General features: G+C 38.4%; 1 protein-coding gene across 4 annotated transcripts in view; it reads right to left on the bottom strand.

Moving 5' to 3' along the window:
* VPS41 (vacuolar protein sorting 41) overlaps positions 1 to 23,771 on the bottom strand; it is a 38,708-nt gene that overhangs the window by 11,751 nt on the left and 3,186 nt on the right. Inside the window, exons 2-12 of one of the 4 annotated variants that reach the window (XM_006845365.4) lie at positions 11,861 to 12,130; positions 11,605 to 11,784; positions 11,265 to 11,528; positions 9,223 to 9,355; positions 8,997 to 9,087; positions 3,990 to 4,092; positions 3,031 to 3,134; positions 2,856 to 2,949; positions 2,579 to 2,734; positions 2,418 to 2,480; positions 2,189 to 2,254 (exon numbers count right to left, since the gene is read on the bottom strand). In XM_006845365.4, the coding sequence (XP_006845428.1) occupies positions 2,189 to 2,254; positions 2,418 to 2,480; positions 2,579 to 2,734; positions 2,856 to 2,949; positions 3,031 to 3,134; positions 3,990 to 4,092; positions 8,997 to 9,087; positions 9,223 to 9,355; positions 11,265 to 11,528; positions 11,605 to 11,784; positions 11,861 to 12,130 (1,524 nt within the window). Of the gene's footprint in view, positions 1 to 2,188; positions 2,255 to 2,417; positions 2,481 to 2,578; positions 2,735 to 2,855; positions 2,950 to 3,030; positions 3,135 to 3,989; positions 4,093 to 8,996; positions 9,088 to 9,222; positions 9,356 to 11,264; positions 11,529 to 11,604; positions 11,785 to 11,860; positions 12,131 to 23,771 lie in introns of those variants that run through there. The other 3 variants (XM_020667987.2, XM_088853841.1, XM_088853842.1) reach the window with 3 other exon arrangements.

Genomic DNA, 23,771 nt, shown 5'->3' with positions numbered 1-23,771 from the left:
TCAAAGTCATCCTCTTAGTCCTTTCCACATAGGAAAGGCATTTCAGGCCAATTTTTTAAAATCAAACTTAGCTTGGGACTTTGCCTGGCCCCAAACGGAGCCAAAACAGAGTCAACTTTGCCAAATTAGCAAAGATCCATCCAAATCTGTCCGAAATGTCCAGCATACTGGTGAGACTTGGCTGAGTTTTGTGAAACTCGCTGAAACTAATCAGGCTTCCGAGTCGAGTCATCTTAGGAGACCGAAGTAGACTCAACGAGTTTTAAAACACTTCCTGTCATTTTCCCATTATACAATAATTGTAGATAAGCCCTAGAGATTCACTATTTTGTTAATAGTTATTGTTTCCAAAAATTACCCGTTTAGTTTGAATTCTTCACTGCATTCTAAAAACATCATGGCATTCTCAAAGGTTTCAGCCAATAGCTTCTATGTTAAGCTGTTTTAGCCAAATTCAACTGATATTTTTTTAATCTGCTAACTATTGATAAGGGGATAAGAAATGTACAAGAAGCAAAAGACACTCCAAAAATTCAACTAATATTATATCATCATCATCATCATCATCCAAGCCTTATCCCAATTATTTGGGTAAGCTACATGAATCCTATTCCTCCAATAGGTTCAGGATTCATAATAAAATGTGGCAAAGTCTTACGTCGGGTGCCTACCTAACAGAACCCACCTCTTTTACCCGGGCTTAGAATAGGTTAGGGGAAAATTTAAGGTCCTCACCCTTATTAGACCAAAATTCAACTAATATTATAAACAATACTTAATTTGATTTATGCTTCCAAAGCAAAGGAAAAAGTTTTAGACATAGGATAAATGACCTTATATAAATCCAAAAAACCTAGTAAACCTAATAACCTTACCCCTATCCCAATACTCTCGAGTACGTGGAGTTCTTCTTCGTCTACCAAATTCATGCAAAACCATTTTACCTACCCTGTTTTTCTTTCTGGTAATTTCCATTTAGCCATCATATTACCAAGGCATTGGTTCCAAATAAACTTCCTTAACTCTTCCCTCCCACAAAAACAAAGTTTACAGGATCTTCTATCTAAGGTGAACTGCGTTCCAAGAGTGATATCCCATTCCCAACACATTCCCATTCCATTGAGAACACATTCCCGATCTTTTGGAAACTCGTTTCACTAATTTGTTAAGGCAGAGGTCCCTCACCTATGGCAAGAGCCCATTATTTTGAGTAGATCATTGGGAATACAGGCCCCTACCCATTTTTAGAAATAATTAGCGGCTTTCAAATGCATCGGTGGGAATGGAGACCTAGACCGGTAGCTGATGCTCAAGTGGTGTTACCACCACGACCTCAACCCCATCCCCAGGCAGGAGCCCATTATGGCAACTACAAACTGCATAACAAGGTAAACTTTGGCCTTTAAAGAGGAGGAACATTCTCATTACTAGGCCAAATTTGGTAGAGAACTTAAGCATCAAAATCCTTTCCCAGCCCAAATCCATTTTTAAACCCCATTGAAGTACAGCCTCAGATACATCATGGCAGTTTTCGGATAACCATTGCAGATTCTAACACATCATCTTAAGGATTCTTCTGATTGAGAGGCATATCAGAATCAGACACACAGATAACCATACAGACAAATTTTCTCTAATTTTCTAGAATTTTCATCTTGATTAAAGCACTGTTTATGTCTGGGTGTAAACTTAATATTGATCTTGTTTCTAGCAGGCATATTTTGAATGTTGTAAACCCATATCAATTCATACTTTGATGGTAAATAAGTCATATTTGTTTGTTTTCTGGAAATAAATGAGATTCATGTTTTCCTATTTGCATAAACAGTCCCATCTTTTCTTTTCTTTTTTCAATATTTTGACGTTAAACAGTCCCACCTTTCATATACACTCCATACAAACAGCCTTTAAACAGTTTGGCCACAAATAAGGAAAGGAGAATTGTGGCTGATTAAAAACTAAAAAAAAATGCAGTGTATAACAAATGTGACCTGGAAACTGAAACATGTCTCATTGATATATTCTTGAGAAAAAGATCATTAACATATATAATATTTTCCATGAATATATGGTTACAGGCAAGTAAATTGATCAGTCACAAGATTGGGAATGACGCACAATTAAAACACAGTCCATGTCCACATGTTATATTTTGATCAGATCAAAGAATGAACATAAACTTAAATACCTTATCATGGATGGCATCATGTAAGTTATGATCTTCAATAAAGTCAAACAATTCAGGCTTCCTCAACTGAAAAAGATGAGAAAAAACCATGTTAAATATAAGGACACAAAAATCTTTTTCACGATTTAAAAAAGCTTTGCACCCAATCAAATAATGGACCAGCATCATAAAAGAATAACATATATTTTGTTCCCTTTCGGTTAGGCACAAAAAAGATAGAGATCCTTACAACAGCATATAATGCAAGGGCTTTTTCATATTGCCCATCAATGACATACAACTCAGCTAATGCCTGTGATGGAAAGTGCTCCTCGTCAGATCCAAAATCAAATACCACATCAAAATGAAATGCAATAACTAAATGAATCAAATGTTGAAATTTCTTCCAACCTCCTTCAGTGTGTCAGTAGCTAAGGTAGAATTGAGCTGGGGTTCTATAGCAGAAATAACTGGCAATGCAGAATATATAGCTGGTGGCCAAGATTTAACTGTAGATAAAAGTTCTTTGTGGTAAGATGGATTTGTAGCTAAAGCGACAAGAGCAACCTGGAAAAAGATTAAAAAAAAATTATTCCAATAAAAAGCCATAAAAAATGGCATATCATAAAGCATTTCATAGTGTGTAAGGCACAACAATAGATGCTGTGCAGCCAAAAAATCCACAAACCTCATAGACAGTATCCCGCAGTCGTGGATTTTCAGTCGGCATGTATGGCACCAACACAGGAAGCTGGCGAAGATGTGCAAAGTGAAAAACCCATCTGAGAACAGATTTCAAGTTAGTCTAAGTAGTAGTAAACATAATATATGACACAACAAACATATGGACTAAAATTTTCTACCTCTCCCATGCTGAAGCAGATCCACGCAACAGCTTGGGACACAGAGATGCTGCTTCAGCATATTTCCTTTCCAGAATTAAGTGGTCAAGGTACCTTGATCCCACCTGTTACAATGTGAGCATAGATTCATAATCATTTTAAAAATAAAGCACACAAATTACGTTGGCTCTTCTTCGCTTAACTAATTGCCAAAATACTTATTATCATTCATAACTATAAGCATTAAAGATATTCTCAAAAAAAAACCTATAAGCATTAAAGATCCATCACCTTTTCCTCATAAAAAGCTATAGACGTTGGAGATAATCACAGTAAAATATGCAAAATAAAAACACAAGAAGGATGTGCAAAAAGGGGAGCAGAAACAAATCTTAATGTGATTAAAGAAATATAAGATACAGTCAAGAGATGAGGATGATGATAGGATACATTAAAAATTATACTCAAATTGAAAAGGATTCAATGTTCAGAAATTGTCGGTGAGGAATACATTGTGGGTGTTATAATGTTTCTTTTTAAAAGTGTTGTGGGTGGTATAATATTTAGTAATTGTCGAGCAAAATCCTTCCTTTGTAAGGTCATAGGCAAGGAAAGTATCATAGGGGCTTTCAGGAGGAGTGAAGCCAAGGTTAAACTGAAAGGCAAATGCTAGGAGGGGCACATTCTTGGATGGACTGGTACAAGTAGCACACATGTCACATGTCAGGAAGCAATTAGGCCCTAGGCCCAGTAGAGAAGGTTTTACTCTGGTGGGTTTTGCTCTTCTAAAGTACTTAACATTATACTTTCTTTTAAGAAAAGAAATTCAAATTCATGAATTGCAATCCAAAAAATCAAAGACAATGAAAAAGTGCAAATAAACAATTTTGGAATAACTACAGAGATTATACCCTACATATGAAGACTCACATTAAAATCATAAACAGTAATAAGGAAAAGGCAAGAGGAGCTCCAGTTACCTCATCAAGAAGTTCAGTTCGACCTTGGCCCGCCTCAACAGCAGCTAAAGCTTTTTCATGCCATCCATGCTGGAGAAGCCAAGAAATATGATCCTCAGCATCCCTATCAATTCAAAAATAAATAAACTTGAAAACATACCTATAAAAAAAAAAAAAAAAGAGGATGGCTACTAAACTGAAAAGAGAAAACGATAATTTGACTTCATTACAATTCTCATACATAAGAAAAGAAGACTAGAACAAAGTCATTGGAGAATATAGAGTATCACTAATACATAGCGAAATTTTAATAACTTCACTATCCATTACTTTGAAACATTTAGTAAGTGTCATGGCCATTGGACCCATACTCAAACCCAGGAAGGGAGCAAGAAAAGAAATGAATAATGCCATAATAAAATCAAAACAATAAACATCTCAAAATAGTTACCTAGAGGAGAGAAACCAAAGAGCAATCTTTCAGTAATTAACCAAAGATGCAACTCACATAGACACAATGTGCAAGACAACCTAATACGTGGAACTCAATGAACTAGCTTCTAACACATCCAAGTGGCCCATGATAGATCAGATGATGTAAACCACCCTAAAACCTCAAGAGGATCCATAAAGCCAGATTAACATGTGCATAGGGAGAAACTTTTGAGTGGGATTTTTTCGAACTTTAAACAAATAATATCGACATGATCACATCAACCTTGGTTAGCAAAACCTCACAATGATTTGCTCTCTGCTCTGGAGTAACTGACCTTTGTGTATCATCAAAAAGCTAAAGGGACAGAATGGGCTGGGGATAGGAACAATCCCCCTCTTCCCAATCAGTAGCATAGGAGAACCCTGGTCTGAAGATGCCACTCCCAAGCCAATTCCCCCAAATTTCACTTGTTACCTCAATAGGCATTAATGGGGTGGCTCCATGAAAGGTCAGCATAGATATAGGTGAAACACCATTGTACCTAAGCCTCTCAATCTTGTTATCCTAAAGAAGGAGCCTTCTCGACACATCTGCTGGATATTTGTATTTTGAACAAAGCTTTAAATATGGCTCCTATGTCTGCCTCACCACTTGAGATGCCTGGAATGGGGAAAATGTGTCTTAAGGATTCTAGCATCAACTACAATTAGAATCAGAAGCAATTATTCAGTTTCCCCTTCGAGAAGGAGCCCTTCTAGTACCAGAAATTGGAGTGGCCATGTTGGAGAAGGATGGTCAACAATATCCCCATAGGAAAACTTAGTCATCACTGAAATAGAACTGCCCAGAGGGACAATCTGGTCATCCCATAGATGACCGCTGAGGATAGCTATTCTCCATTTGATGTATGCCATCCTCACGAGGTGGCAGGCAACATAAGGCACACGTTAGATGCTTCTGGCTGGCTAGCCACTGTAGGTATTGTCTAAGCTTTTGTTTTGCTTTCTCAACCAACCAATCCACTCTCGTCATGGAATCTTCCACATTTTGCCATGTGTTTGTACTGGAACTGTGGCATGACTCTCTCAGTGCCCCATCTGGCATCCTGAAAGTTGAGCTTGAACTTGTAACAAGGATTAGGGTGTCATCCTCCTTTCGAGGTAATCCCATCGATCGGATATTCCTGATAACTGGTAATAGATCTAGAGCTGTTGGATTGGCCCCATTTAGCTTATCTATAATCCCACCCCCCCTCTCATCTGCTGAAGTATAAGATCCTCATGTGGCTACTAATACCTTCAGCCTCTCCCTGTACACGTGTTGACCTTTGCAAATTCAAATTTGAATTTGAATTTGAATTTGTATTTAATTTTACACCCTGCAGACCTGGAGCCAGTTATATTTATTTTTATCCCTTTTCAATTCTGCAACCCCTGATTTTCTGTGTCCACCGTGTTAATCCTTCCTCATCCAGATCCATTACCTTTTGCTGCATACCTATTCGATGATAAGTCAGCTGCCAGCTCATAACTTCTTCCCCAAGCTGTTGCAGAGGAGCTGCTCAACCCCTCCACCCACCCCCCTCCTGTTTGGTCGTGTGCCAGGCTCTAGCCACCTATCATCGTGTCCATTGGCCTGTGGTGTTCACTAGAGTGCACCTCAGGTTTTCTGGCAGTGCTCCTTTCCTTCTTCAATCTCTCCTCCCAAGCATATAAATAGGTACTCCCTGGCCTCAGCCACCATAATGATTCATTTGGGAAGTGTCCTTTTTCTTTAACCACAACCAGAAACCACATTGTCTGCCTACCCCCTCCTGCTATTGTTTCTCAGTCGAGTTGGATGAGCTGCCACAGGTCTTTGCAAGTTTGCAGAATACCTCATATGTTCATGCGTAATGGGAATGCTTCCAACTTGAACCCAGGTTTCTTAAGCTTCACCATTGAAGGACATAGCTCTGGGTGCCACCTTGACAATGTTAAGAGGGACACTTGAAACCTCCACTAGCCCCACCTTGACAATGTTAAGAGGGACACTTGAAACCTCGACTAGCTCTGGGCGACTCTCAGAGAGATGTTGCATACCACTTGTCATGCATCCCTGACCACAAACAACCCTTAAAACTCGAAGAAATATCTCATTCTTCTTTTTAGTTGCTTCAAGTGCAGCATCATTCCTCATCCTAGTATAAGAACATGGTTTACAAGTGCAGCATCATTCCTCATCCTAGTATAAGAACATGGTTTACAAGTGCAGCATCATTCCTCATCCTAGTATAAGAACATGGTTTATGGAGAAGGGGAGGCCAGCCATCAAACAATCTTTGTAAAGGAGCCTGTCTTCTGAAAGGGCCATGCCTCTTTTAACCTCTGCCTCCTCATTTGGCCATTTTTTTCAAGTTTAGGAAAGTTTGTCTCACCATCTATCCTAGCATGGGGCTGTGAGTTTCAGCAAACCACCTTTCCATTAGTCGCTCTATCAACTACTTCCCTTGCTTCTTCTATGACCGCCCAGTGCTTCATTCTCTGTCACATGGGGAACTGCTACCGAATCTCATCTGGTCTTATTGTAATGAACAACTTGTAGAAGCGTAAGCCCATAATTTTTGGTCATAGCATGTAAAGAGCTCAAAATGAAAACTACAGTTTGGAGTTTTACCCAACACCTAAAACCGAGAAAGAGAACATCGCAACATAATAACAATGAAATTTGACTATTCACTCAACGATTATAGCCCAAAATTGCGGGAAACAAAGTTTCATCCAAATCATTCAAGTGGATTCAGTATAGGAGCTTTAGGGACCAAAAACTGCCCAACAAAATGGTCTCATGTAAAGTGGACCACGTCAACTAAGGTAACATGCACAACACATCACCATTATTTGCCTCTTAAAGAAATCACAGCTCAAAGCTGCACCTTGAGATTCTCTTCCATAGCAGGTCAAAGGCTTGCAACTTAGCCTCATATACATCTCATCTCACCCCCATATTTGTCAACATGATATATAACCAGGGAGTCGCACCTTGGGCAGCTTACAACAAGAGGTGCACTCTTACAAGATTCTGACTATGAGAAAATACATTTTCTCCCACAATTACTGCCTCAAAAGTGAAAGCTGTAACAAATTAATGCACATTTAGCAGTGAAGATATATACATCCACACATGATTTTACGATTGAGTTGCATCTTCAAGTATGCATTAGACTACCTACAATCTGTGCCTCTCATCCTTAGCAAATAACAATAGCATGTAAGCACGTGTACCTACAAACATAATCATGTATGCATCTAGGTGTCTTCCTGCAATCCAGGTTCTTTTTTTTTTTTTTTTTTTTGGTTGGGGGGATGGGGGTGCATGTTATACAACCCGGGAACTCATGTAATTTTAAAAAGGATCACTCCCCCCAACACACACACACACACACACCCCCCTGGTTTTTAACTTTCTTGGGGGGGTTTTTCTCTCTTTTTTCTTCCTTTTTTTTTTTTTTGCTTTTCTTAAGGCCATTTTCGAGCTCACGCAAGACTCGCGTGAGTCCACTTGGACTCGACCGAGTAATTTAGCTAAGGCAAGAACCCAATCCCAAGCCCGAGACAAGTTCCTAAACATTAGTAATGATCGTTCTTGCCCAATTGAATGACATGGTTTTAAATGACCAATACAAAACTAGGTTAACAACCAGCACCTTTTAGCCCCTTGCAGGTCCATTTGGTTCCTCCGCCGTCATGGGAAGCACTTACCAAAATAAACTAAAATAATATCATTATCATCCGAGCCTTAACCCAACTATTTGGGGTCGGCCCACTTCTGCTCTATCAAGGGCCATACCCTTAGTCGGGCCATTAGTCAACATACCTCTTCTCACTGCTTCAATCCATGTCCTTTTGGGCATTCCTCTTGCCCTTTTAAAGCCTTCCAGTTAAGCCAAATCGCCCCTCCTAACCCGTGTAGTTCTAGGTCGACGCTGCACATGGCCAGACCACCTAAGTCTACTTTCCCGCACCTTATCGCCAGTGGAGCCACCCCTAAGTTCCCTTGGATGTATTCATTCAGAATTCTATCCTTCTGACACTCATTCATCTCAACATCCTCGTCTCAACTATACTTCTATAAATATGTTGTTTCTTGACCGCCCAACTTTCCTTCAGTTTCATTGGTATACGACAATCACTTAAGACTCAAAAAAATAGAATAACATAATATAATGAATGTAAAACTTCTCAAAAAATAGAATAAAATAATATAATGAAGTGGAACTTATGCAGGACCGAACAAAGCAAGAGTTAACAATACAGTACGGGATCAATCACGCTAGCCTGGTATATGGAGTGTTTCATCTCCACTACGAAGATTACTGTTCAAGTCATAAGCTCCACAAAGAAATAAATAAATTAGTCTACCTAAAGGCCATAACATGTGAATTAGCTAACAATAAACTCACTTGAATAAAGGAATGAAGGCGTGACCATACTTGTAAAGAAAAATATCAGAGAGAGAAATCAAGACCCCTCTACAGTTCATTTGAAACGCAACCAAAAGGCACAAATCATGATATCAGCAGCATTATCTTTATGTTTCTTTTAGTCATATACCTGGTCTTCGCAATAACAACATCCTTTGGGGATACTATGTAGTACAAAGGTTCATCCCCAGCAGCCCACTGGCCCCCGGCATAACTGCTTCCTACAATCACCCAAAATGTAAACAAACTACCACTACATCATAATAATTATTAGAGAACTATCAACAAAAGAGTAACAGAAAGCTTGTATGTCCACAAAATGACATTAGTAATTCAAATTTTTAAAGATCCATTACCTGTGAAAGGAGCATGGGCAAGGGCATAATCATTTGCTTTATAATGCTCAAAACCATGAATAGAAAGAGCATCAGTTGCAAGTTCGTCATTCTTCCATGTGACTATCCTTACTTCAGGCCGTTGTGCAGTACCCTAATCAGAAATATACAGATTTAATTTACAGTCAAACCACAAACTTGTATGGCGAACATACTCTCAGCAATAGAACCTCCTCAAAGCTCTCATTTTTAAATATTAATGAGTGGATGGCAGTCCCAGTGGACCTGGGTGTCCCAGGATGCAGATGACATCCAATCACAATGCATCAACATCATCATCATCATCCAAGACTCATCCCAATGATTTGGGGTTGGCTACATGAATCCAACCACAATGCATATAAGAGCCAAATAACCATTTCAGGTCCATAAAAGCTATTAAAAACACCAAATAACAATCAAGGGACTAAGATTCTTTGAGAAAATATAATATTGTGCTTTCAAGGCAAAACAAACCAAGAGTAATAAAGATGACCATAACTTTAATGCTAGTTTACCACGTGCACTAACCTAGTGAAGATCTCCATGGAACACTAAAAGAGGATGAAAAGAAAATCTTCAGGTATTCAGTTTGGCATAGGAGAACAACAGAGAAGAAGTTCATTAGGGAAGGAAGTAAAGAAAAAAATCACGTGGTGGAAGAGAACTGAAAGAAAGTAAATAGAGGTTTTTGAACCATCTCAGAGCTTTTTGTGTTTATGTTGTCTTTCAGGCATTTTATATTGGGAATCATTTACCATCGTCAACAGATTTGTATGTTCTTTTCAATCATAATCTCTCCCGTTTTTTCTTTTTTTTTCACTGTTGAGATCACCATGGGATCACTCTGAACACAAAATTTAATGGTTAATAATTTAGAAATAAACATCAGATTCTACGTTACTGGGAAGCAATGTTACTCCATCCTCAAAATGTTAATGAAATATACATCTTCCTGTTAACAATCACTAAAATCCATTTTGTTTTTTTTTTTTTTTTTGGAATAACAATCACACAATCATTTTCATATTCTTCCAAATCTTTAATTTCTAATTTTTTTTGCTTTTGATGATTAACAAAGAAGTAATAAATGAACATTTGTTGAATGACATGCTCAAGCAAAATCCTTAAACCAGTATAAGTACACCATCAATAACCAAGCTTACACTGTGCAGATAAGACAACATCAACAACAAAATTGGTACCTTGATAACAACTGGCCACCAATTTTTCTAATTTTCACTTGTGCAGGATTTCTAAACAAGTCCTTGACATTCGTCTCAAATATTTAAAATTAATTAATATTTTGTGTTCATTCATAATAGGGATCAACCAACTTTGAAACCGTCAAATAAGTTAAATTAAACACTAGTCAATTGTATAATTCCCAATACTGTAATACCAGTGACTGAACTATAATTACACATAGCCTCTGAAAGAGCCAAAAGAAATTTGGTATAAATAACTTGTGTCACAGCTGTCAACAGTCATTGTGAAGTATAACTGTCTTAATAGTAATAGTAAATGACTTCAAACATTAAGGCTGTATCTAGGAAGAGTATAAGTGCAATAGCCCTGTGATTTAAAGAAGTGTTGGGGATCAACACAGCACCATTTGCCAGCAATCTCTAAATAGGCTGGAATTTGAAAATGCTGCCCCCAGCCCATATTTTTACAATGCAAAAGAAAAGACCTCGACTTTGAGGTCTTTTCTTTTGTAATTTACTTTTTTCACAAACAAGGGCTGCTCCAGCAGTGTATGGATGGGGAATGGACTCTGCAAGCAAACAAAGCCTAGTCATGCCATCAAAATCCATTGATATGAAGAAAATCAAAGCTCCTTTCCTGCTCATCTACAAGTCAAAGCGTGATATGTTTCACATCCCCAGCAACCTATTGACTCTTTATGGAGAGAAGTGACAAAGGAGAAAATTCTTACTGAGTTCCGACAAAATGAAAATAAAATTGTTGCGCCCACTAATAAATTGACCAATAACATGTCTATCAAAAGAACATGAAGTTACCTGGCGAGAAGGTACAGTACTGCTAACCTCTTTCTCCGAACCCTCTTCTGCGGGAATATAAGCTAGAATAACCAAGGCATCACCATAAGGTGCAATTCCTGAAATAAAATAGCTGGTCTGGAAAGAAGCAACAATATCCACATGCCTTGAACATGGCAAATGTAAATCTTGCTTTGGCATTCCATTAGGCGCTCCATATGCCTTCGTTCTGATAGCAGCAATTTTTACACATGTTCCCCAGCCAATAACCAAGAGGGTGTCATCCTGATTTATTAGATGAAGAAGAGGATCAGCATGCAGTAGAAAGTCCAAAGTATAATACGTATCTTTACTCACTGACCTGCCACACCAAATGAGGAAGTAAGAGCTCAGGGCGTGGGCTGCCTTGTGGCCTCTCTATAAAAGTAATTCGTTGATCATTTTCCATGTCAAAAACCTTCACACCCGCATCATTAGCCCAAGCGATAAGAGTTGTCCTCCACTTCACTGTATGTATAGGACCCTCACCAGAGTGTAAAACCTGTAAGAGACGTGTGTTTAAGAAGGTCATCTGATTGTCATGATTCACCGATAACTAAGTCAACTGGGAGACAAACCTGGTCACGATAGCCCAGCCATTTCTTCGAGTTGAGAATTAGCTGACCTGCTAAGCCACCTGCTACAAATCTCCGTGAAGATTTTCTCGTGTAGTCAGGATCAAGAGCAATGGCCTTAACAGGTCGATGATACTCAAACTTCAGTCTTTCATCAGTGAAAAGGCTGCTTACAACAACATAGCCATCATCTGAACAGCTTCCAACATATTCACCTTCCATATCAAAGCTTAGGTCATTTACTGTAGCTGTGTGAGCAGAGAATTCCTTAACCTGTACAAAAGGACAGCAAATATAACACTTCAGCAGAAGACTGTCAAGTGACACCAAAAAATAAAGAATTCATTGGTTCGCTCCAATTAATGTTTCAAGTGTCCAAATTCACAGAAGTGACAAGAGTAAAAAACTGAGCTCAGATCTTCAACCCCCCAAACCCCAGGGCAAACAGTATATCTAATTTTATGTTAACTTAAATGGAGATTCTACAGTAGAGGTATTTATGTATTCTATTTTTCTTTATTATTGCTAAATATTATGATTCCCTTTGTTCCAGATTTGATACTGAAACTTTGATTTCTAGGTTCATGATTACTCCAGAAAGAACAATGGAACCTAAACATAAACCCCATGTAAATTCCCTTCTACATTTTTTGTTTGACATTGTAACACTAACTCCTCAGCCGTTATATCTTTTTTGGAACTGTTAACTGTTGAATTCTATTAAAGGTAAAGATACTAACAAGAATCCAAAAAAAAGGCTTTCTCACAAGTAGGGAGCTCTTTACAAAAAACCGGCTACCCACAGAGCAGGAGCTGTACAAAAAGTATAAAGGTTACCCACAACTCGGTGTCCCTGTACCAAAAAGGCCAAGGAGATTAAGGTGACACAAGATGCAAAAAAATCCCTTGTGCTAGGAGTCAAAATAAACCGCTAGAAGCTCCTTCTTTAGCAAGGATGTCAGCCTATGAGTTGGCCTCATACCAGATATGCCTCCATGAGACAACCATATCCCTGCAAATATGCGCAATTTCGTCAAAAATATTGATAAGCGACCTGGGACAGGGCGATGCAGCCGAGGCCTAACGGGTCACGTTCTTGGAATCACCCTCAATAAATTAAGGATGAACCCCACTGTGTATTGAACAACCTGAGACCCTCGAGCACAGCTAGGGCCTCCGCTCTTTGAAAAAGAGAGGAGGGAGTGACCTCCATGGTCTCTAAAAATTCCCCCAATGCCTGCAGTACCAGGATTGCCAAGGGAGCAACCGACAAAATTTAATTTGCTTTGTCCCAGGTTTGGGGTTCTCCATAAGCAAGGACGAGGGACCCGGGGTGGTGTGGAATAGAGCATTGCCTGCCAGTCTTGGAGAAAAGTCGATTAGGAGTATCCCTTGGACCTTTTGTGATTGACTGGCCAAAAATTCACCAAAGATTTAATCATGTCAAATAGATATCTCAGCGATAGTCTTTCCCCTTGGAAGATTCTATTGTTGATAGTCTTTCCCCTTGGAAGATTCTATTGTTTCTCTAAGTCCAAATGACCAAGAGAGTCGACGCACCCATGGCCTTCCATAAGATGATCCCAGATTTGGGCCAAGGGAAGGGATAAAGGGATTGAAATAGAGAGGCAATTGACTGGGGCATAACCCACTGCCAATTGAATAGCCAAAGGATAGCAACCGACAGATTCTTGGGCTAAAGGGCAAAGGATAAAGAGGTGGGCACTGCTTTCTTCATCCGACAGGCATATCACACATCTGTGAGGATGGCCAGTCCCCTTCTTTGCAGCTGGTCCACCGTGAGCACTCGTTCCAATAGAGTAGTCCAGTTGAACAATTGGAATCTCAAGGGAACAATGGATGACCAGGCCAAGGTAGCAATTGAAGAGGGGTTAAGTGGAAATGTAACAATCCTAAACTTTCAAATATATATATATATATATATATATATATATATATATATATATATATATATAATTCTTTATAGTGTGATGGTCTATATAAGTATTATGGTCCTTAGTGACCATCACCACTTTTGTTAACTTTTTCCTTTCCTTTACCACGTCCTTTAGTTGACGTGGGCCTTAAAGGCTTCACGTATAACATTATCCTCACACCTCATGTATGAGGTGGAGCTTAATAAAATAATATAATAATGTCTTAAGAATTTAAATTCGGAGAGGTTAGGACTCCCACCCTAGAAAACTTTTGTGATCTCTCTCTCTAGTCGAAACGCAGTGAGCTCTTTCTCTCTCTAGCCGAATTTTTATCGAAAGCTCCCTCTCAAATATTTTAGGTAAGTGACTTCATTATCATGAAAAATAATCCGTTCTTTTTAAAAATAAAATGAAATAATTACTTCTGCTTATTTTCATGAATTTTAGGCGCAATAAATTTTATGCGCAAGCGACCTCATTATTTTGAAAAATAATCTTTTTAATAAAATTGTGATATTTTATCTACGTTAGAAATTTTAAATGCTGTAAATTCTTAGAAATAAATTTACTTATTTTCTTGTCTATTGTTAGAAAATTTTAGATACTATAAAATTATAAGAAATAAATGTGATATTTCTGCTTTTTGTAAAATTGTGATATTTCTTTCTACTGTTTTTTAATATTTAGACATTGTAAATTTCATGTGCAAATGACTGCCTTATTATATGACAACTGATATTTTTGCAATTGCCTATAGCATTGTCTGTGAAATGTTTATTTGCGAATTGACATCCCATAAAATGTGATAATTCCGTATTCGTGAATTTCTATAAGAGTTTTTCTATACATATTAGATTGGCAATTATGCTAGAATGTCTTTACGAACTGCTACCTTTCTAAATTTGAGCCCAAAATATTTGACTGGTTATTTTTGAAATGTTATTGAAAGTGACTCTTATTAATGGTTTCAGTGAAATTCCTATTTTTAATTTCAATGATATGTTGAGTACATGATATTGCTGCTTTCGAATGTTTAAAGAGATTTAGAAATACTTTAAGTATGCAAGTGGACTCATCTGGTTCGCCGGTGAGGTATAAGTGGACCTATCCAGTATGCCGGTAGGGATTAAGTGGACTCATCTGGTACGCCGGTGAGGTATAAGTGGACCTGCAAGGATTAAGTGGACCTATTTGGGACGCAGATAGGGATTAAGTGGACCCATCAGGATGCTGATGGGGTATATAAGTGACCTACTTAGGACGCCAGTAGGGTAATTTATGAAATCCTTTGAATTATGCACTGCCGTTAAAATGTTATATGCATTTCAATTATTCGGATTATACTTAATTATGCATTTTGAAAGTGAAACTGTTAATGCATTTCTGTTAATAGATCTCCTTATTTAAAATATTGATATCTTTCAACATTATTATTTTTAGGATTATGAAGATCACTTACTGAGTAGCCAAACTCATCAAATTATGGTAAGCATTTTTTTTCAGGATAACAACTGTTTCACTTTGAGTGCTCGTCAGGATCAACTCTGGAAGATATTGTAGTTGTGCTTAAACTTTCTTTTGCTACTTTGTAAGAATTCGCCATTGTAATTTGTCCTAAAAAGAGATGTATATATGTTTTGACTGTCCCATCTCAGGAATATCAGTATTGTAAATTCTTGGGGCGTGACAATTATGGTATCAGAGCAATAGGTTTAAAATTCTTAGGAAATTTAAAAAGAATGTACTTAAAATCACATTTATTGCGTGTACTGGGACGAAGTCAAGATCCAGAATAGTTGAAGCTAATATGGAAGGAATTCACAAAGCCTTGGAAAATATGGTTGCACTCAAAAGAAATGGAATTTCTAGAATTAATCCAAAAAAACCGAACAGTAGCACAGTACGAGGCCAAGTTTACTGAATTGGCCAGGTTTGCACCACATATGATTAACAATGACGGCAATAAATGTGAAAAAATTTTAAAGGGGTCTCAGATCAGCTATTAGAACCAGAATATCAGTCTTAAAATTGAGAACTAATGCTGAAATAGTGGATCAAGCCCAAATTGTCGAAAAATATTTCGAAAATTACCAAAAGATGAAAAATCAGAAAAGTCAGGTTAAACCCACACTATCTAATCGACAACAGTTTGAAAGGGCAAACAAGAAGCCAAGGCCCTTGCCACTTCCAAGCCCAATAGAACCATGTAAAAAATATGGGAAAAAACATGGATGGAGCCCTTATTATTGGAATACTGGAACCTGTTTTAAATGTGAAAAATTGGGGCACCAGATTAGAGAATGTCCTAGCTTACAGATGCAACAGCTTCCAAAACAGGGAGAGATAGCTCAAAAGCCTCAGATGAAAGGAAGAGTATTTGCGATCACCAAACAAGACGCTCAGGCTTCAAAATCAGTGATCCAAGGTATTCTTATTATCTTCCAAAAAGTAGCTCATGTCTTGATTGATCCTGGATCTACTCATTCATTTGTGTCACCCCACTTTGCATGCCACTTAAAGGTAGAACCAGAACAATTAGAATACATTCTAGAGGTAGCCACACCGATGGGAAATTTAAGTGACACCAATATAGTGTACAAATCCTGTGTAATGAAGATAGAAGAAGAGGAATTGTTGGTTGATTTAATACTCCTAGAAATTCAAGATTTTGATGTAATCTTAGGCATGGATTGGCTTTCTGCATACCATGCAAGTATTGATTGTTACAAGAAAGTGGTTACCTTTAGTATTCCGAATCAACCAGTATTTTACTTATATGGTATTAAAGAAGACTCCCCATCATATTTAATCTCCTGTATTCGAGCTAATCGCCTCCTTCGAAAAGGGTGTCAAGGCTTTCTTGCCTATATCAAAGAAGATAGGAAAGAAGAGATAAATTTGGATACCACTCTGGTTATATGAGAATTTCCTGACGTTTTCCCTGAAGAATTGTCAGGATTATCGCCTGATAGGGAAATTGAATTCTCTATTGAATTATTGCCAAGGGTAGCCCCAATTTCTAATGCACCTTACAAAATGGCAACTGCAGAACTTAAGGAACTTAAACAACAATTGAAAGAATTATTAGATAAAGGTTTTATCAGACCCAGTGTGTCACCTTGGGGTGCTCTGGTATTGTTTGTTAAAAAGAAAGATGGAACCATGAGATTGTGTATCGATTATAGACAGTTGAACCAAGTGACAATGAAAAATAAGTATCCATTACCTAGAATTGATGATTTATTTGATCAATTACAAGGATCACAAGTGTTTTCAAAAATTGATCTTAGATCTGGATACCATCAGCTTAAGATTAAAAGTGAAGATGTTCCCAAGACAGCTTTCAGAAAAAGGTATGACCATTATGAATTTTTAATCATGCCTTTTGGATCAACCAATACACCAGTTGCATTTATGGATTTGATGAATCGGGTCTTTAAGCCCTTTTTGGATAAATTTATTGTGGTATTCATCGATGATATTCTAATTTATTCCAAGAATCAGAAGGAACATGAGCAGCATGTAAGAATGGTATTGCAAATATTAAGAGAAAAGAAATTGTATGCCAAACTTAGTAAATGTGAATTTTGGCTTGAACAAGTGACATTTTTAGGACATGTCATATCAAAGGAAGATCTATCAGTTGATCCTTCAAAGGTTAAAGCCGTTGTTAATTGGAAACAACCAAGTAATGTGACTGAAGTTCGAAGTTTTTTAGGATTGACAGGATATTACAAAAAATTTGTAGAAGGATTTTCTTGAATCGCAACCCCATTGACACGATTGATACAGAAAAATGTCAAAATTTGAAGGGACAAGTGAATGTGAGGAGAGTTTTTAAGAACTAAAAGTTCGATTAACTTCAGCACCTATTTTAACTATTCTTGAGGGGAGTGGGGGATTTGTGATTTATAGTGATGCTTCAAATAAAAGCTTGGGTTGTGTATTAATGCAATATGGGAAGGTAGTGGCATATGCATCCAGACAGTTGAAATAATATGAGAAAAAATATCCAATTCATGACTTGGAGCTGGCTGCAATAGTATTCGCTTTGAAAATGTGGAGGCATTATCTATATGGTGAGCAATTCGAAATACACAGATTATAAGAGCTTGAAATACCTCTTCTCTCAGAAGGATTTAAATATGCGACAGATAAGATGGATGGATTTCTTAAAAGATTATGATTGTACAATCCATTATCATTCAAGAAAAGCTAATGTTGTGGCCGACGCTCTAAGTAGAAAATCTACGGAGTCTTAGCTCATCTAATGATCCAAGAAATGAAATTGTTAGAGAAAATAGTGGATTGGAATCCAACTCCGTCCATTAATGGAGTGGTAAGTATGATTGTCAGCATTAAGGCAAAACCCCAATTAATCCAACAGATTCGATCGGCACAAAAGAAAGACCCTCAACTTATAACAATTGTAAAAGAGATGAAGCTGGGAAAGAGAGAAGAATTCTCTATATGTAGTGAGGATTTGCTAAGATTCAAAGGTCGGGTTTGTGTCCCAAATGATGAGAGTGTGAAGAAAGCTATCTTGGAAGAAGCACATCATTCTCGTTATACGATACATCCCGAAAATATTAAAATATATCAGGACCTGAAGAAAACCTTTTGGTGAAATAATATGAAGAAAAGAGGTAGCACTATTTGTGTCTAAGTGCCTAACATGCCAGCAAGTAAAAGCTAAGCATCAAAGGCCCGTTGGATTGTTACAGCCTTTACCCGTGCCAGAGTGGAAGTGGGAGCACATCTCTATGGATTTTGTCTCTGGCTTGCCTAGAACAAATTCAGGACATGATAGCATTTGGGTCATTGTGCACCGGCGACCAAAGCATTTTCTGCTGATTCGCACGACGTACACTTTGAATCGACTGGCCCAGTTGTACATTAAGGAAATAGTGCGGTTGCATAGAGTTCCGGTCAATATTGTATTGGACAGGGATACTCGGTTTACTTCTAAATTTTGGGCTAGGCTACAGTCAGTCATGGGGACGAGACTCACCTTTAGCACTGCCTTTCACCCCCAAACTGATGGACAATCGGAGAGGACCATCCAAACCTTGGAAGTTAAGCTGAGAGCCTGTGTCATTGACTTTACAGAAAGCTGGGATGCCCATTTACCCCTGATTGAGTTTGCTTATAATAATAGCTTTCAAGCCAGTATTCAGATGGCACCATATGAAGCCCTGTATAGAAGGAAATGCAGGTCACCCATTTGTTGGAACAAGGTTGGTGAAAGAAAGCTTTTGGGGTCAAAAATTGTCCAGGTAACCACAGATAAGATAAGCATTAATTCGAGAAAGGCTCAGGACAGCTCAGAATCGACAAAAGAGTTATGCCGATAACAGACAGAGAGATCTTGAATTTGAGGAACGTGATCGAGTTTTCCTAAAGATCTCACCAATAAAAGGCATTATGAGATTTGGTAAAAAAGGAAAGCTGAGCCCACGTTACATCAAACCATTTGAAATCCTGAAAAGAATCGAAGGTGTCGCTTATAGACTTGCCTTACCACCCGAATTGGCAAACGTCCATAATGTCTTCCATGTATCATCACTACGAAAATATCAGCCCGACCCATCCCATATCTTGAAATATGAACCTTCACCGATCAGGAAGGACCTATCCTTCATTGAGCAGCCAATTTTGATACTGGATAGCAGGGTATAAGTGTTGCGCAATAAGGAGATTCCTTTGGTCCGTATATTATGGCAGTACTATTCAAGAGAGGAGTCGACTTGAGAACGAAAAGACGATATCAGAGAAAAATATCCCTATCTTTTTCAGTAATCAGGTACACAAATTTAGAGGACTAAATTTCTTTAAGGGGGAAGAATGTAACAATCCTAAACTTTCAAAAAACAAAAAAAATAATATATATATATATATATAAATAATTCTTTATAGTGTGATGATCCATTTAAGTATTATGGTCCTTAGGGACCATCACCACTTTTGTTAACTTTTTCCTTTCCTTTACCACGTCCTTTAGTTGACGTGGGCCTTAAAGGCTTCATGTATAACATTATCGCCACACCTCATGTATGATGTGGAGCTTAATAAAATAGTATAATAATGTCTTAAAAATTTAAATTCGGAGAGGTGAGGACTCCCACTCTAGAAAACTTTTGAGATCTTTCTCTCTCTAGTCGAAACGCAGTGAGCTTTTTCTCTCTCTAACCGAATTTTATCGGAAGCTCCCTCTCAAATATTTTAGGTAAGTGACTTCACTATCTTGAAAAATAATCCGTTCTTTTTAAAAATGAAATGAAATAATTACTTCTGCTTATTTTCATGAATTTTAGGCGCAATAAATTTTATGCGCAAGCGACCTCATTATTTTGAAAAATAATCTTTTTAATAAACTTGTGACATTTTATCTATGTTAGAAATTTTAAATGCTGTAAATTCTTAGAAATAAATTTACTTATTTTTCTTGTCTATTGTTAGAAAATTTTAGATACTGTAAAATTATTAGAAATAAATGTGATATTCTGCTTTTCGTAAAATTGTGATATTTCTTTCTACTGTTTTTTAATATTTAGACATTGTAAATTTCATGTGCAAATGACTGCCTTATTATTTGAAAACTGATATTTTTGCAATTGACTATAGCATTGTCTGTGAAATGTTTATTTGCGAATTGACATCCCATAAATTGTGATAATTCCGTATTCTTGAATTTCTATAAGAATTTTTCTATACATATTAGATTGGCAATTATGCTAGAATGTCTTTACGAACTGCTACCTTTCTAAATTTGAGCCCAAAATATTTGACTAGTTACTTTTGAAATGTTATTGAAAGTGACTCTTATTAATGGTTTCAGTGAAAGTTATATTAATAATTTCAGTGATATGTTGAGTACATGATATTGCTGCTTTCGAATGTTTAAAGAGATTTAGAAATACTTTAAGTATGCAAGTGGACTCATCCGCTTCGCCGGTGAGGTATAAGTGGACTTATCCGGTACGCCGCTAGGGATTAAGTGGACTCATCCAGTACGCCGGTGAGGTATAAGTGGACCTACAGGGATTAAGTGGACCTATCTGGGACACCGATAGGGATTAAGTGGACCCATCAGGATGCTGATGGGGTATATAGGTGACCTATTTGGGACGTCAGTAGGGTAATTTGTGAAATCTTTTGAATTATGCACTGCCGTTAAAATGGTATATGCATTTCAATTATTCGGATTATACTTAATTATGCATTTTGAAAGTGAAACTGTTACTGCATTTCTGTTAATAGATTTTCTTTTTTAAAGTATTGATATCTTTCAACCATGATTATTTTTAAGATTATGAAGATCACTTACTGAGCAGCCAAACTCATCAAATTATGGTAAACACTTTTTTTCAGGATAACTGCGTTTCATTTTGAGTGCTCGTCAGGATCAACTCTGGAAGATATTGTAGTTGTGCTTAAACTTTCTTTTGTTACTTTGTAAGAATTCACCATTGTAAATTTGTCCTAAAAAGAGATGTATATATGTTTTGACAGTCACATCTCAGGAATATCAGTATTGTAAATTCTAGGGGCGTGACAGGAAAGGTGGGTGGTTGAAGAAGTTTATGGAAAACGAATGAGACCAAGAAGGTCCCTTTGGGTGAAAGGCACCAAAGGATGTAGTCAGGTTCCTGGATAGCAATGAAAGTAGAATGGAGAATGGAGGACAGATGGATGAAATCCATCATTTCCAGGTCTGTAAGAGACCTACAAAATGAGGGATTCCAGTTTCGAGAGGATCCAGAAACTACCATTTCATCGACCACACTAGCTGACTGATTTAGGGTGAGGCTAAAAAGGGATGGGAAGAAGTCTTTTAAGGGGGTGTGCTCGATCCGAACATCCGACCAGAATTTAACTCATCGCCCTTCCCTGGGGTGGAATCAAAAAACGTTTTTTGAACAAAGACCAGGAGGAGAGATGGATTTCCAAGCCCCTGAGGCCCTACTATTTGCTCTACAGTGCGGCACCCAGTCGGACTGGTTGAGGCGATATTTTTGGCCTATGACCTAGATCCATAACTGGTTCTCAAGGGTAGTAAGGTGCCACCAACACTTTCCAAGTAGGGCTATGTTATGCTTGCTCAAATCCCGTACACTGAGGCCACCAAGTCTTTTAGGCTCGCACACGTTCACCCAAGAGATAATGTGGAACTTTCGGCTGGTAACATCTTTGGACCATAGGAAATGCTTCATGAGTTGCTCGAGACTTTGCTTCACAGCTGCTGGCATACAAAATAATGACATTTGGTACACTGGGATGTTGGATAGTGTAGCCTTTATGAGGGTGGTCCTTCCTACCTGTTAGAGGTATCTTCCCTTCCACCCTACCAGTCTCCGATCTACTTTGTCTATAATATGGGACCATTGTCTCTCCTTCGGTTTGCCCACACTGAGGGGCAGGCCCAAATATGTGGAAGGGAGGGTTTCTACTTGGCATCCCCAGGAATTCGCAAACTGTTGAGTAGTTTGGAGGTCTAAGGCCACCCCAATCATCTTAGATTTGGATAGGTTGACCTTGAACTCCATGGCCAATTCAAAACACATGAGGAAAAGGAGGAGGACATCAATTCCTGATGGGAGGCTCCACAGAAGACAAGAGTGTCATCTACATATTGCAAGTGGGTGACCTCAGGGGACTGAGGTCCACACTTGAATCCTTTCAACCAACCCATCTGGAACAAGCAGGAAATGGACCTCCTAAATACCTTAGCGACGATGGCAAACAGAAAGGGGGACAGGGAGTCTCCATGTCTGAGACCCCTAGAGGAAGGAAAGAATCCTTTCAGGGATCTATTTATAAGGATGAAGAAATGGGGGTTGGAATAGCAGCCTCTCATCCAAGATCTCCAACGCTCCCCGAACCCCAGTCGACATGGTCATAAGCTTTCTCCCAATCGGGCTTGATGATAATATCAGGGGATTTGGAGAGGTGTCTTGAATGTATGCATTCATGAGCAATGAGCAACTAGGACCCGTCCAAAATCTGGTGGTCCTTGACAAAGGGCCCTTGTGACGAGGAGATCACCCAAGACAAGACCTCACTGAGGCGGGTGGCCAGGGCCTTGGATAAAATCTTATAAGAAGAGTTAATAAGACTAATAGGGTCGTAGTCCTTCAGCTCCTCATCCCTTTCTACTCTGGGTGCAAGGGTGATGAAGTGGCATTCATAGTTTTGTAGATACTGCCCCTCAAATAGAATTCTTCAAAGAGAGAAAAAAAGTTATGTCTAAAAGTCGGCCAGAAGGCCTTGAATGGGGCCACCAGGAAACCATCAGGCCCAGTGCATGATCAGAGCTGAGGTTATTGATAGTGGAGATGATTTCTTCTTCCGGGAAGGGTCACTCCAGCCATTGAGGGGACAGTAAGAAAGGAAAGGTCCGCCATCCTCAGTCTAGGGCCAGAGGTAGCAAAAAGAGTTGTCTGAAATACGAAAGAATAGCGTCCTCTACTTCGGCTGGCTGGTTGTAAAATCTCTCTCTGATCTTAATGCATGAAATCCTGATATCCCGACACCTGCAGACTGCAGTTGGCTATCTCATGAAAATATGTCATGTTTAGGTCCCCAAGTTGAAGCCACTTCATCCTAGACTTTAGGTGCCAAAAAATGTCTTTTTTTTTAGGTGCTTGGTACTGAAGTTTCAATTGTGAGCTCTGAAGTTTCTCAGTGTCCAACAAGGGTCTTACTTCCTTGGCATCATCTATACTTTTGATAGAGAGGAGAGTGGATGACTTTAGGGTGTTGAAGTTTCCTGGTAGCTGGCGATTCCAATCTTTAAGAGAGAGTTTAAGGAGTTGTAGTTTGCATTGTAGCCTGTAACCAGCCCTATCAAAGACTATAGGGGAGAAGGAATTCCACCAGGACAAGATTAAGGAATTCAGGATCGATTCCTCCATCCAAGACATTTCGAAGCAAATAGGTTTGGGACCTCTAGAGGCAATGTGGGTATCCAAGAGGAG

Source organism: Amborella trichopoda, chromosome 12, assembly GCF_054954075.1.
Source record: "Amborella trichopoda isolate Santa Cruz 75 chromosome 12, AtrichopodaSantaCruz75HAP2 v2.0, whole genome shotgun sequence".
In the NCBI taxonomy this organism is placed as follows: Eukaryota; Viridiplantae; Streptophyta; class Magnoliopsida; order Amborellales; family Amborellaceae; genus Amborella; species Amborella trichopoda.
The sequence above is the reverse complement of the archived record's forward strand: the minus strand, read 5'-3'. Positions and strand labels throughout refer to the sequence as shown.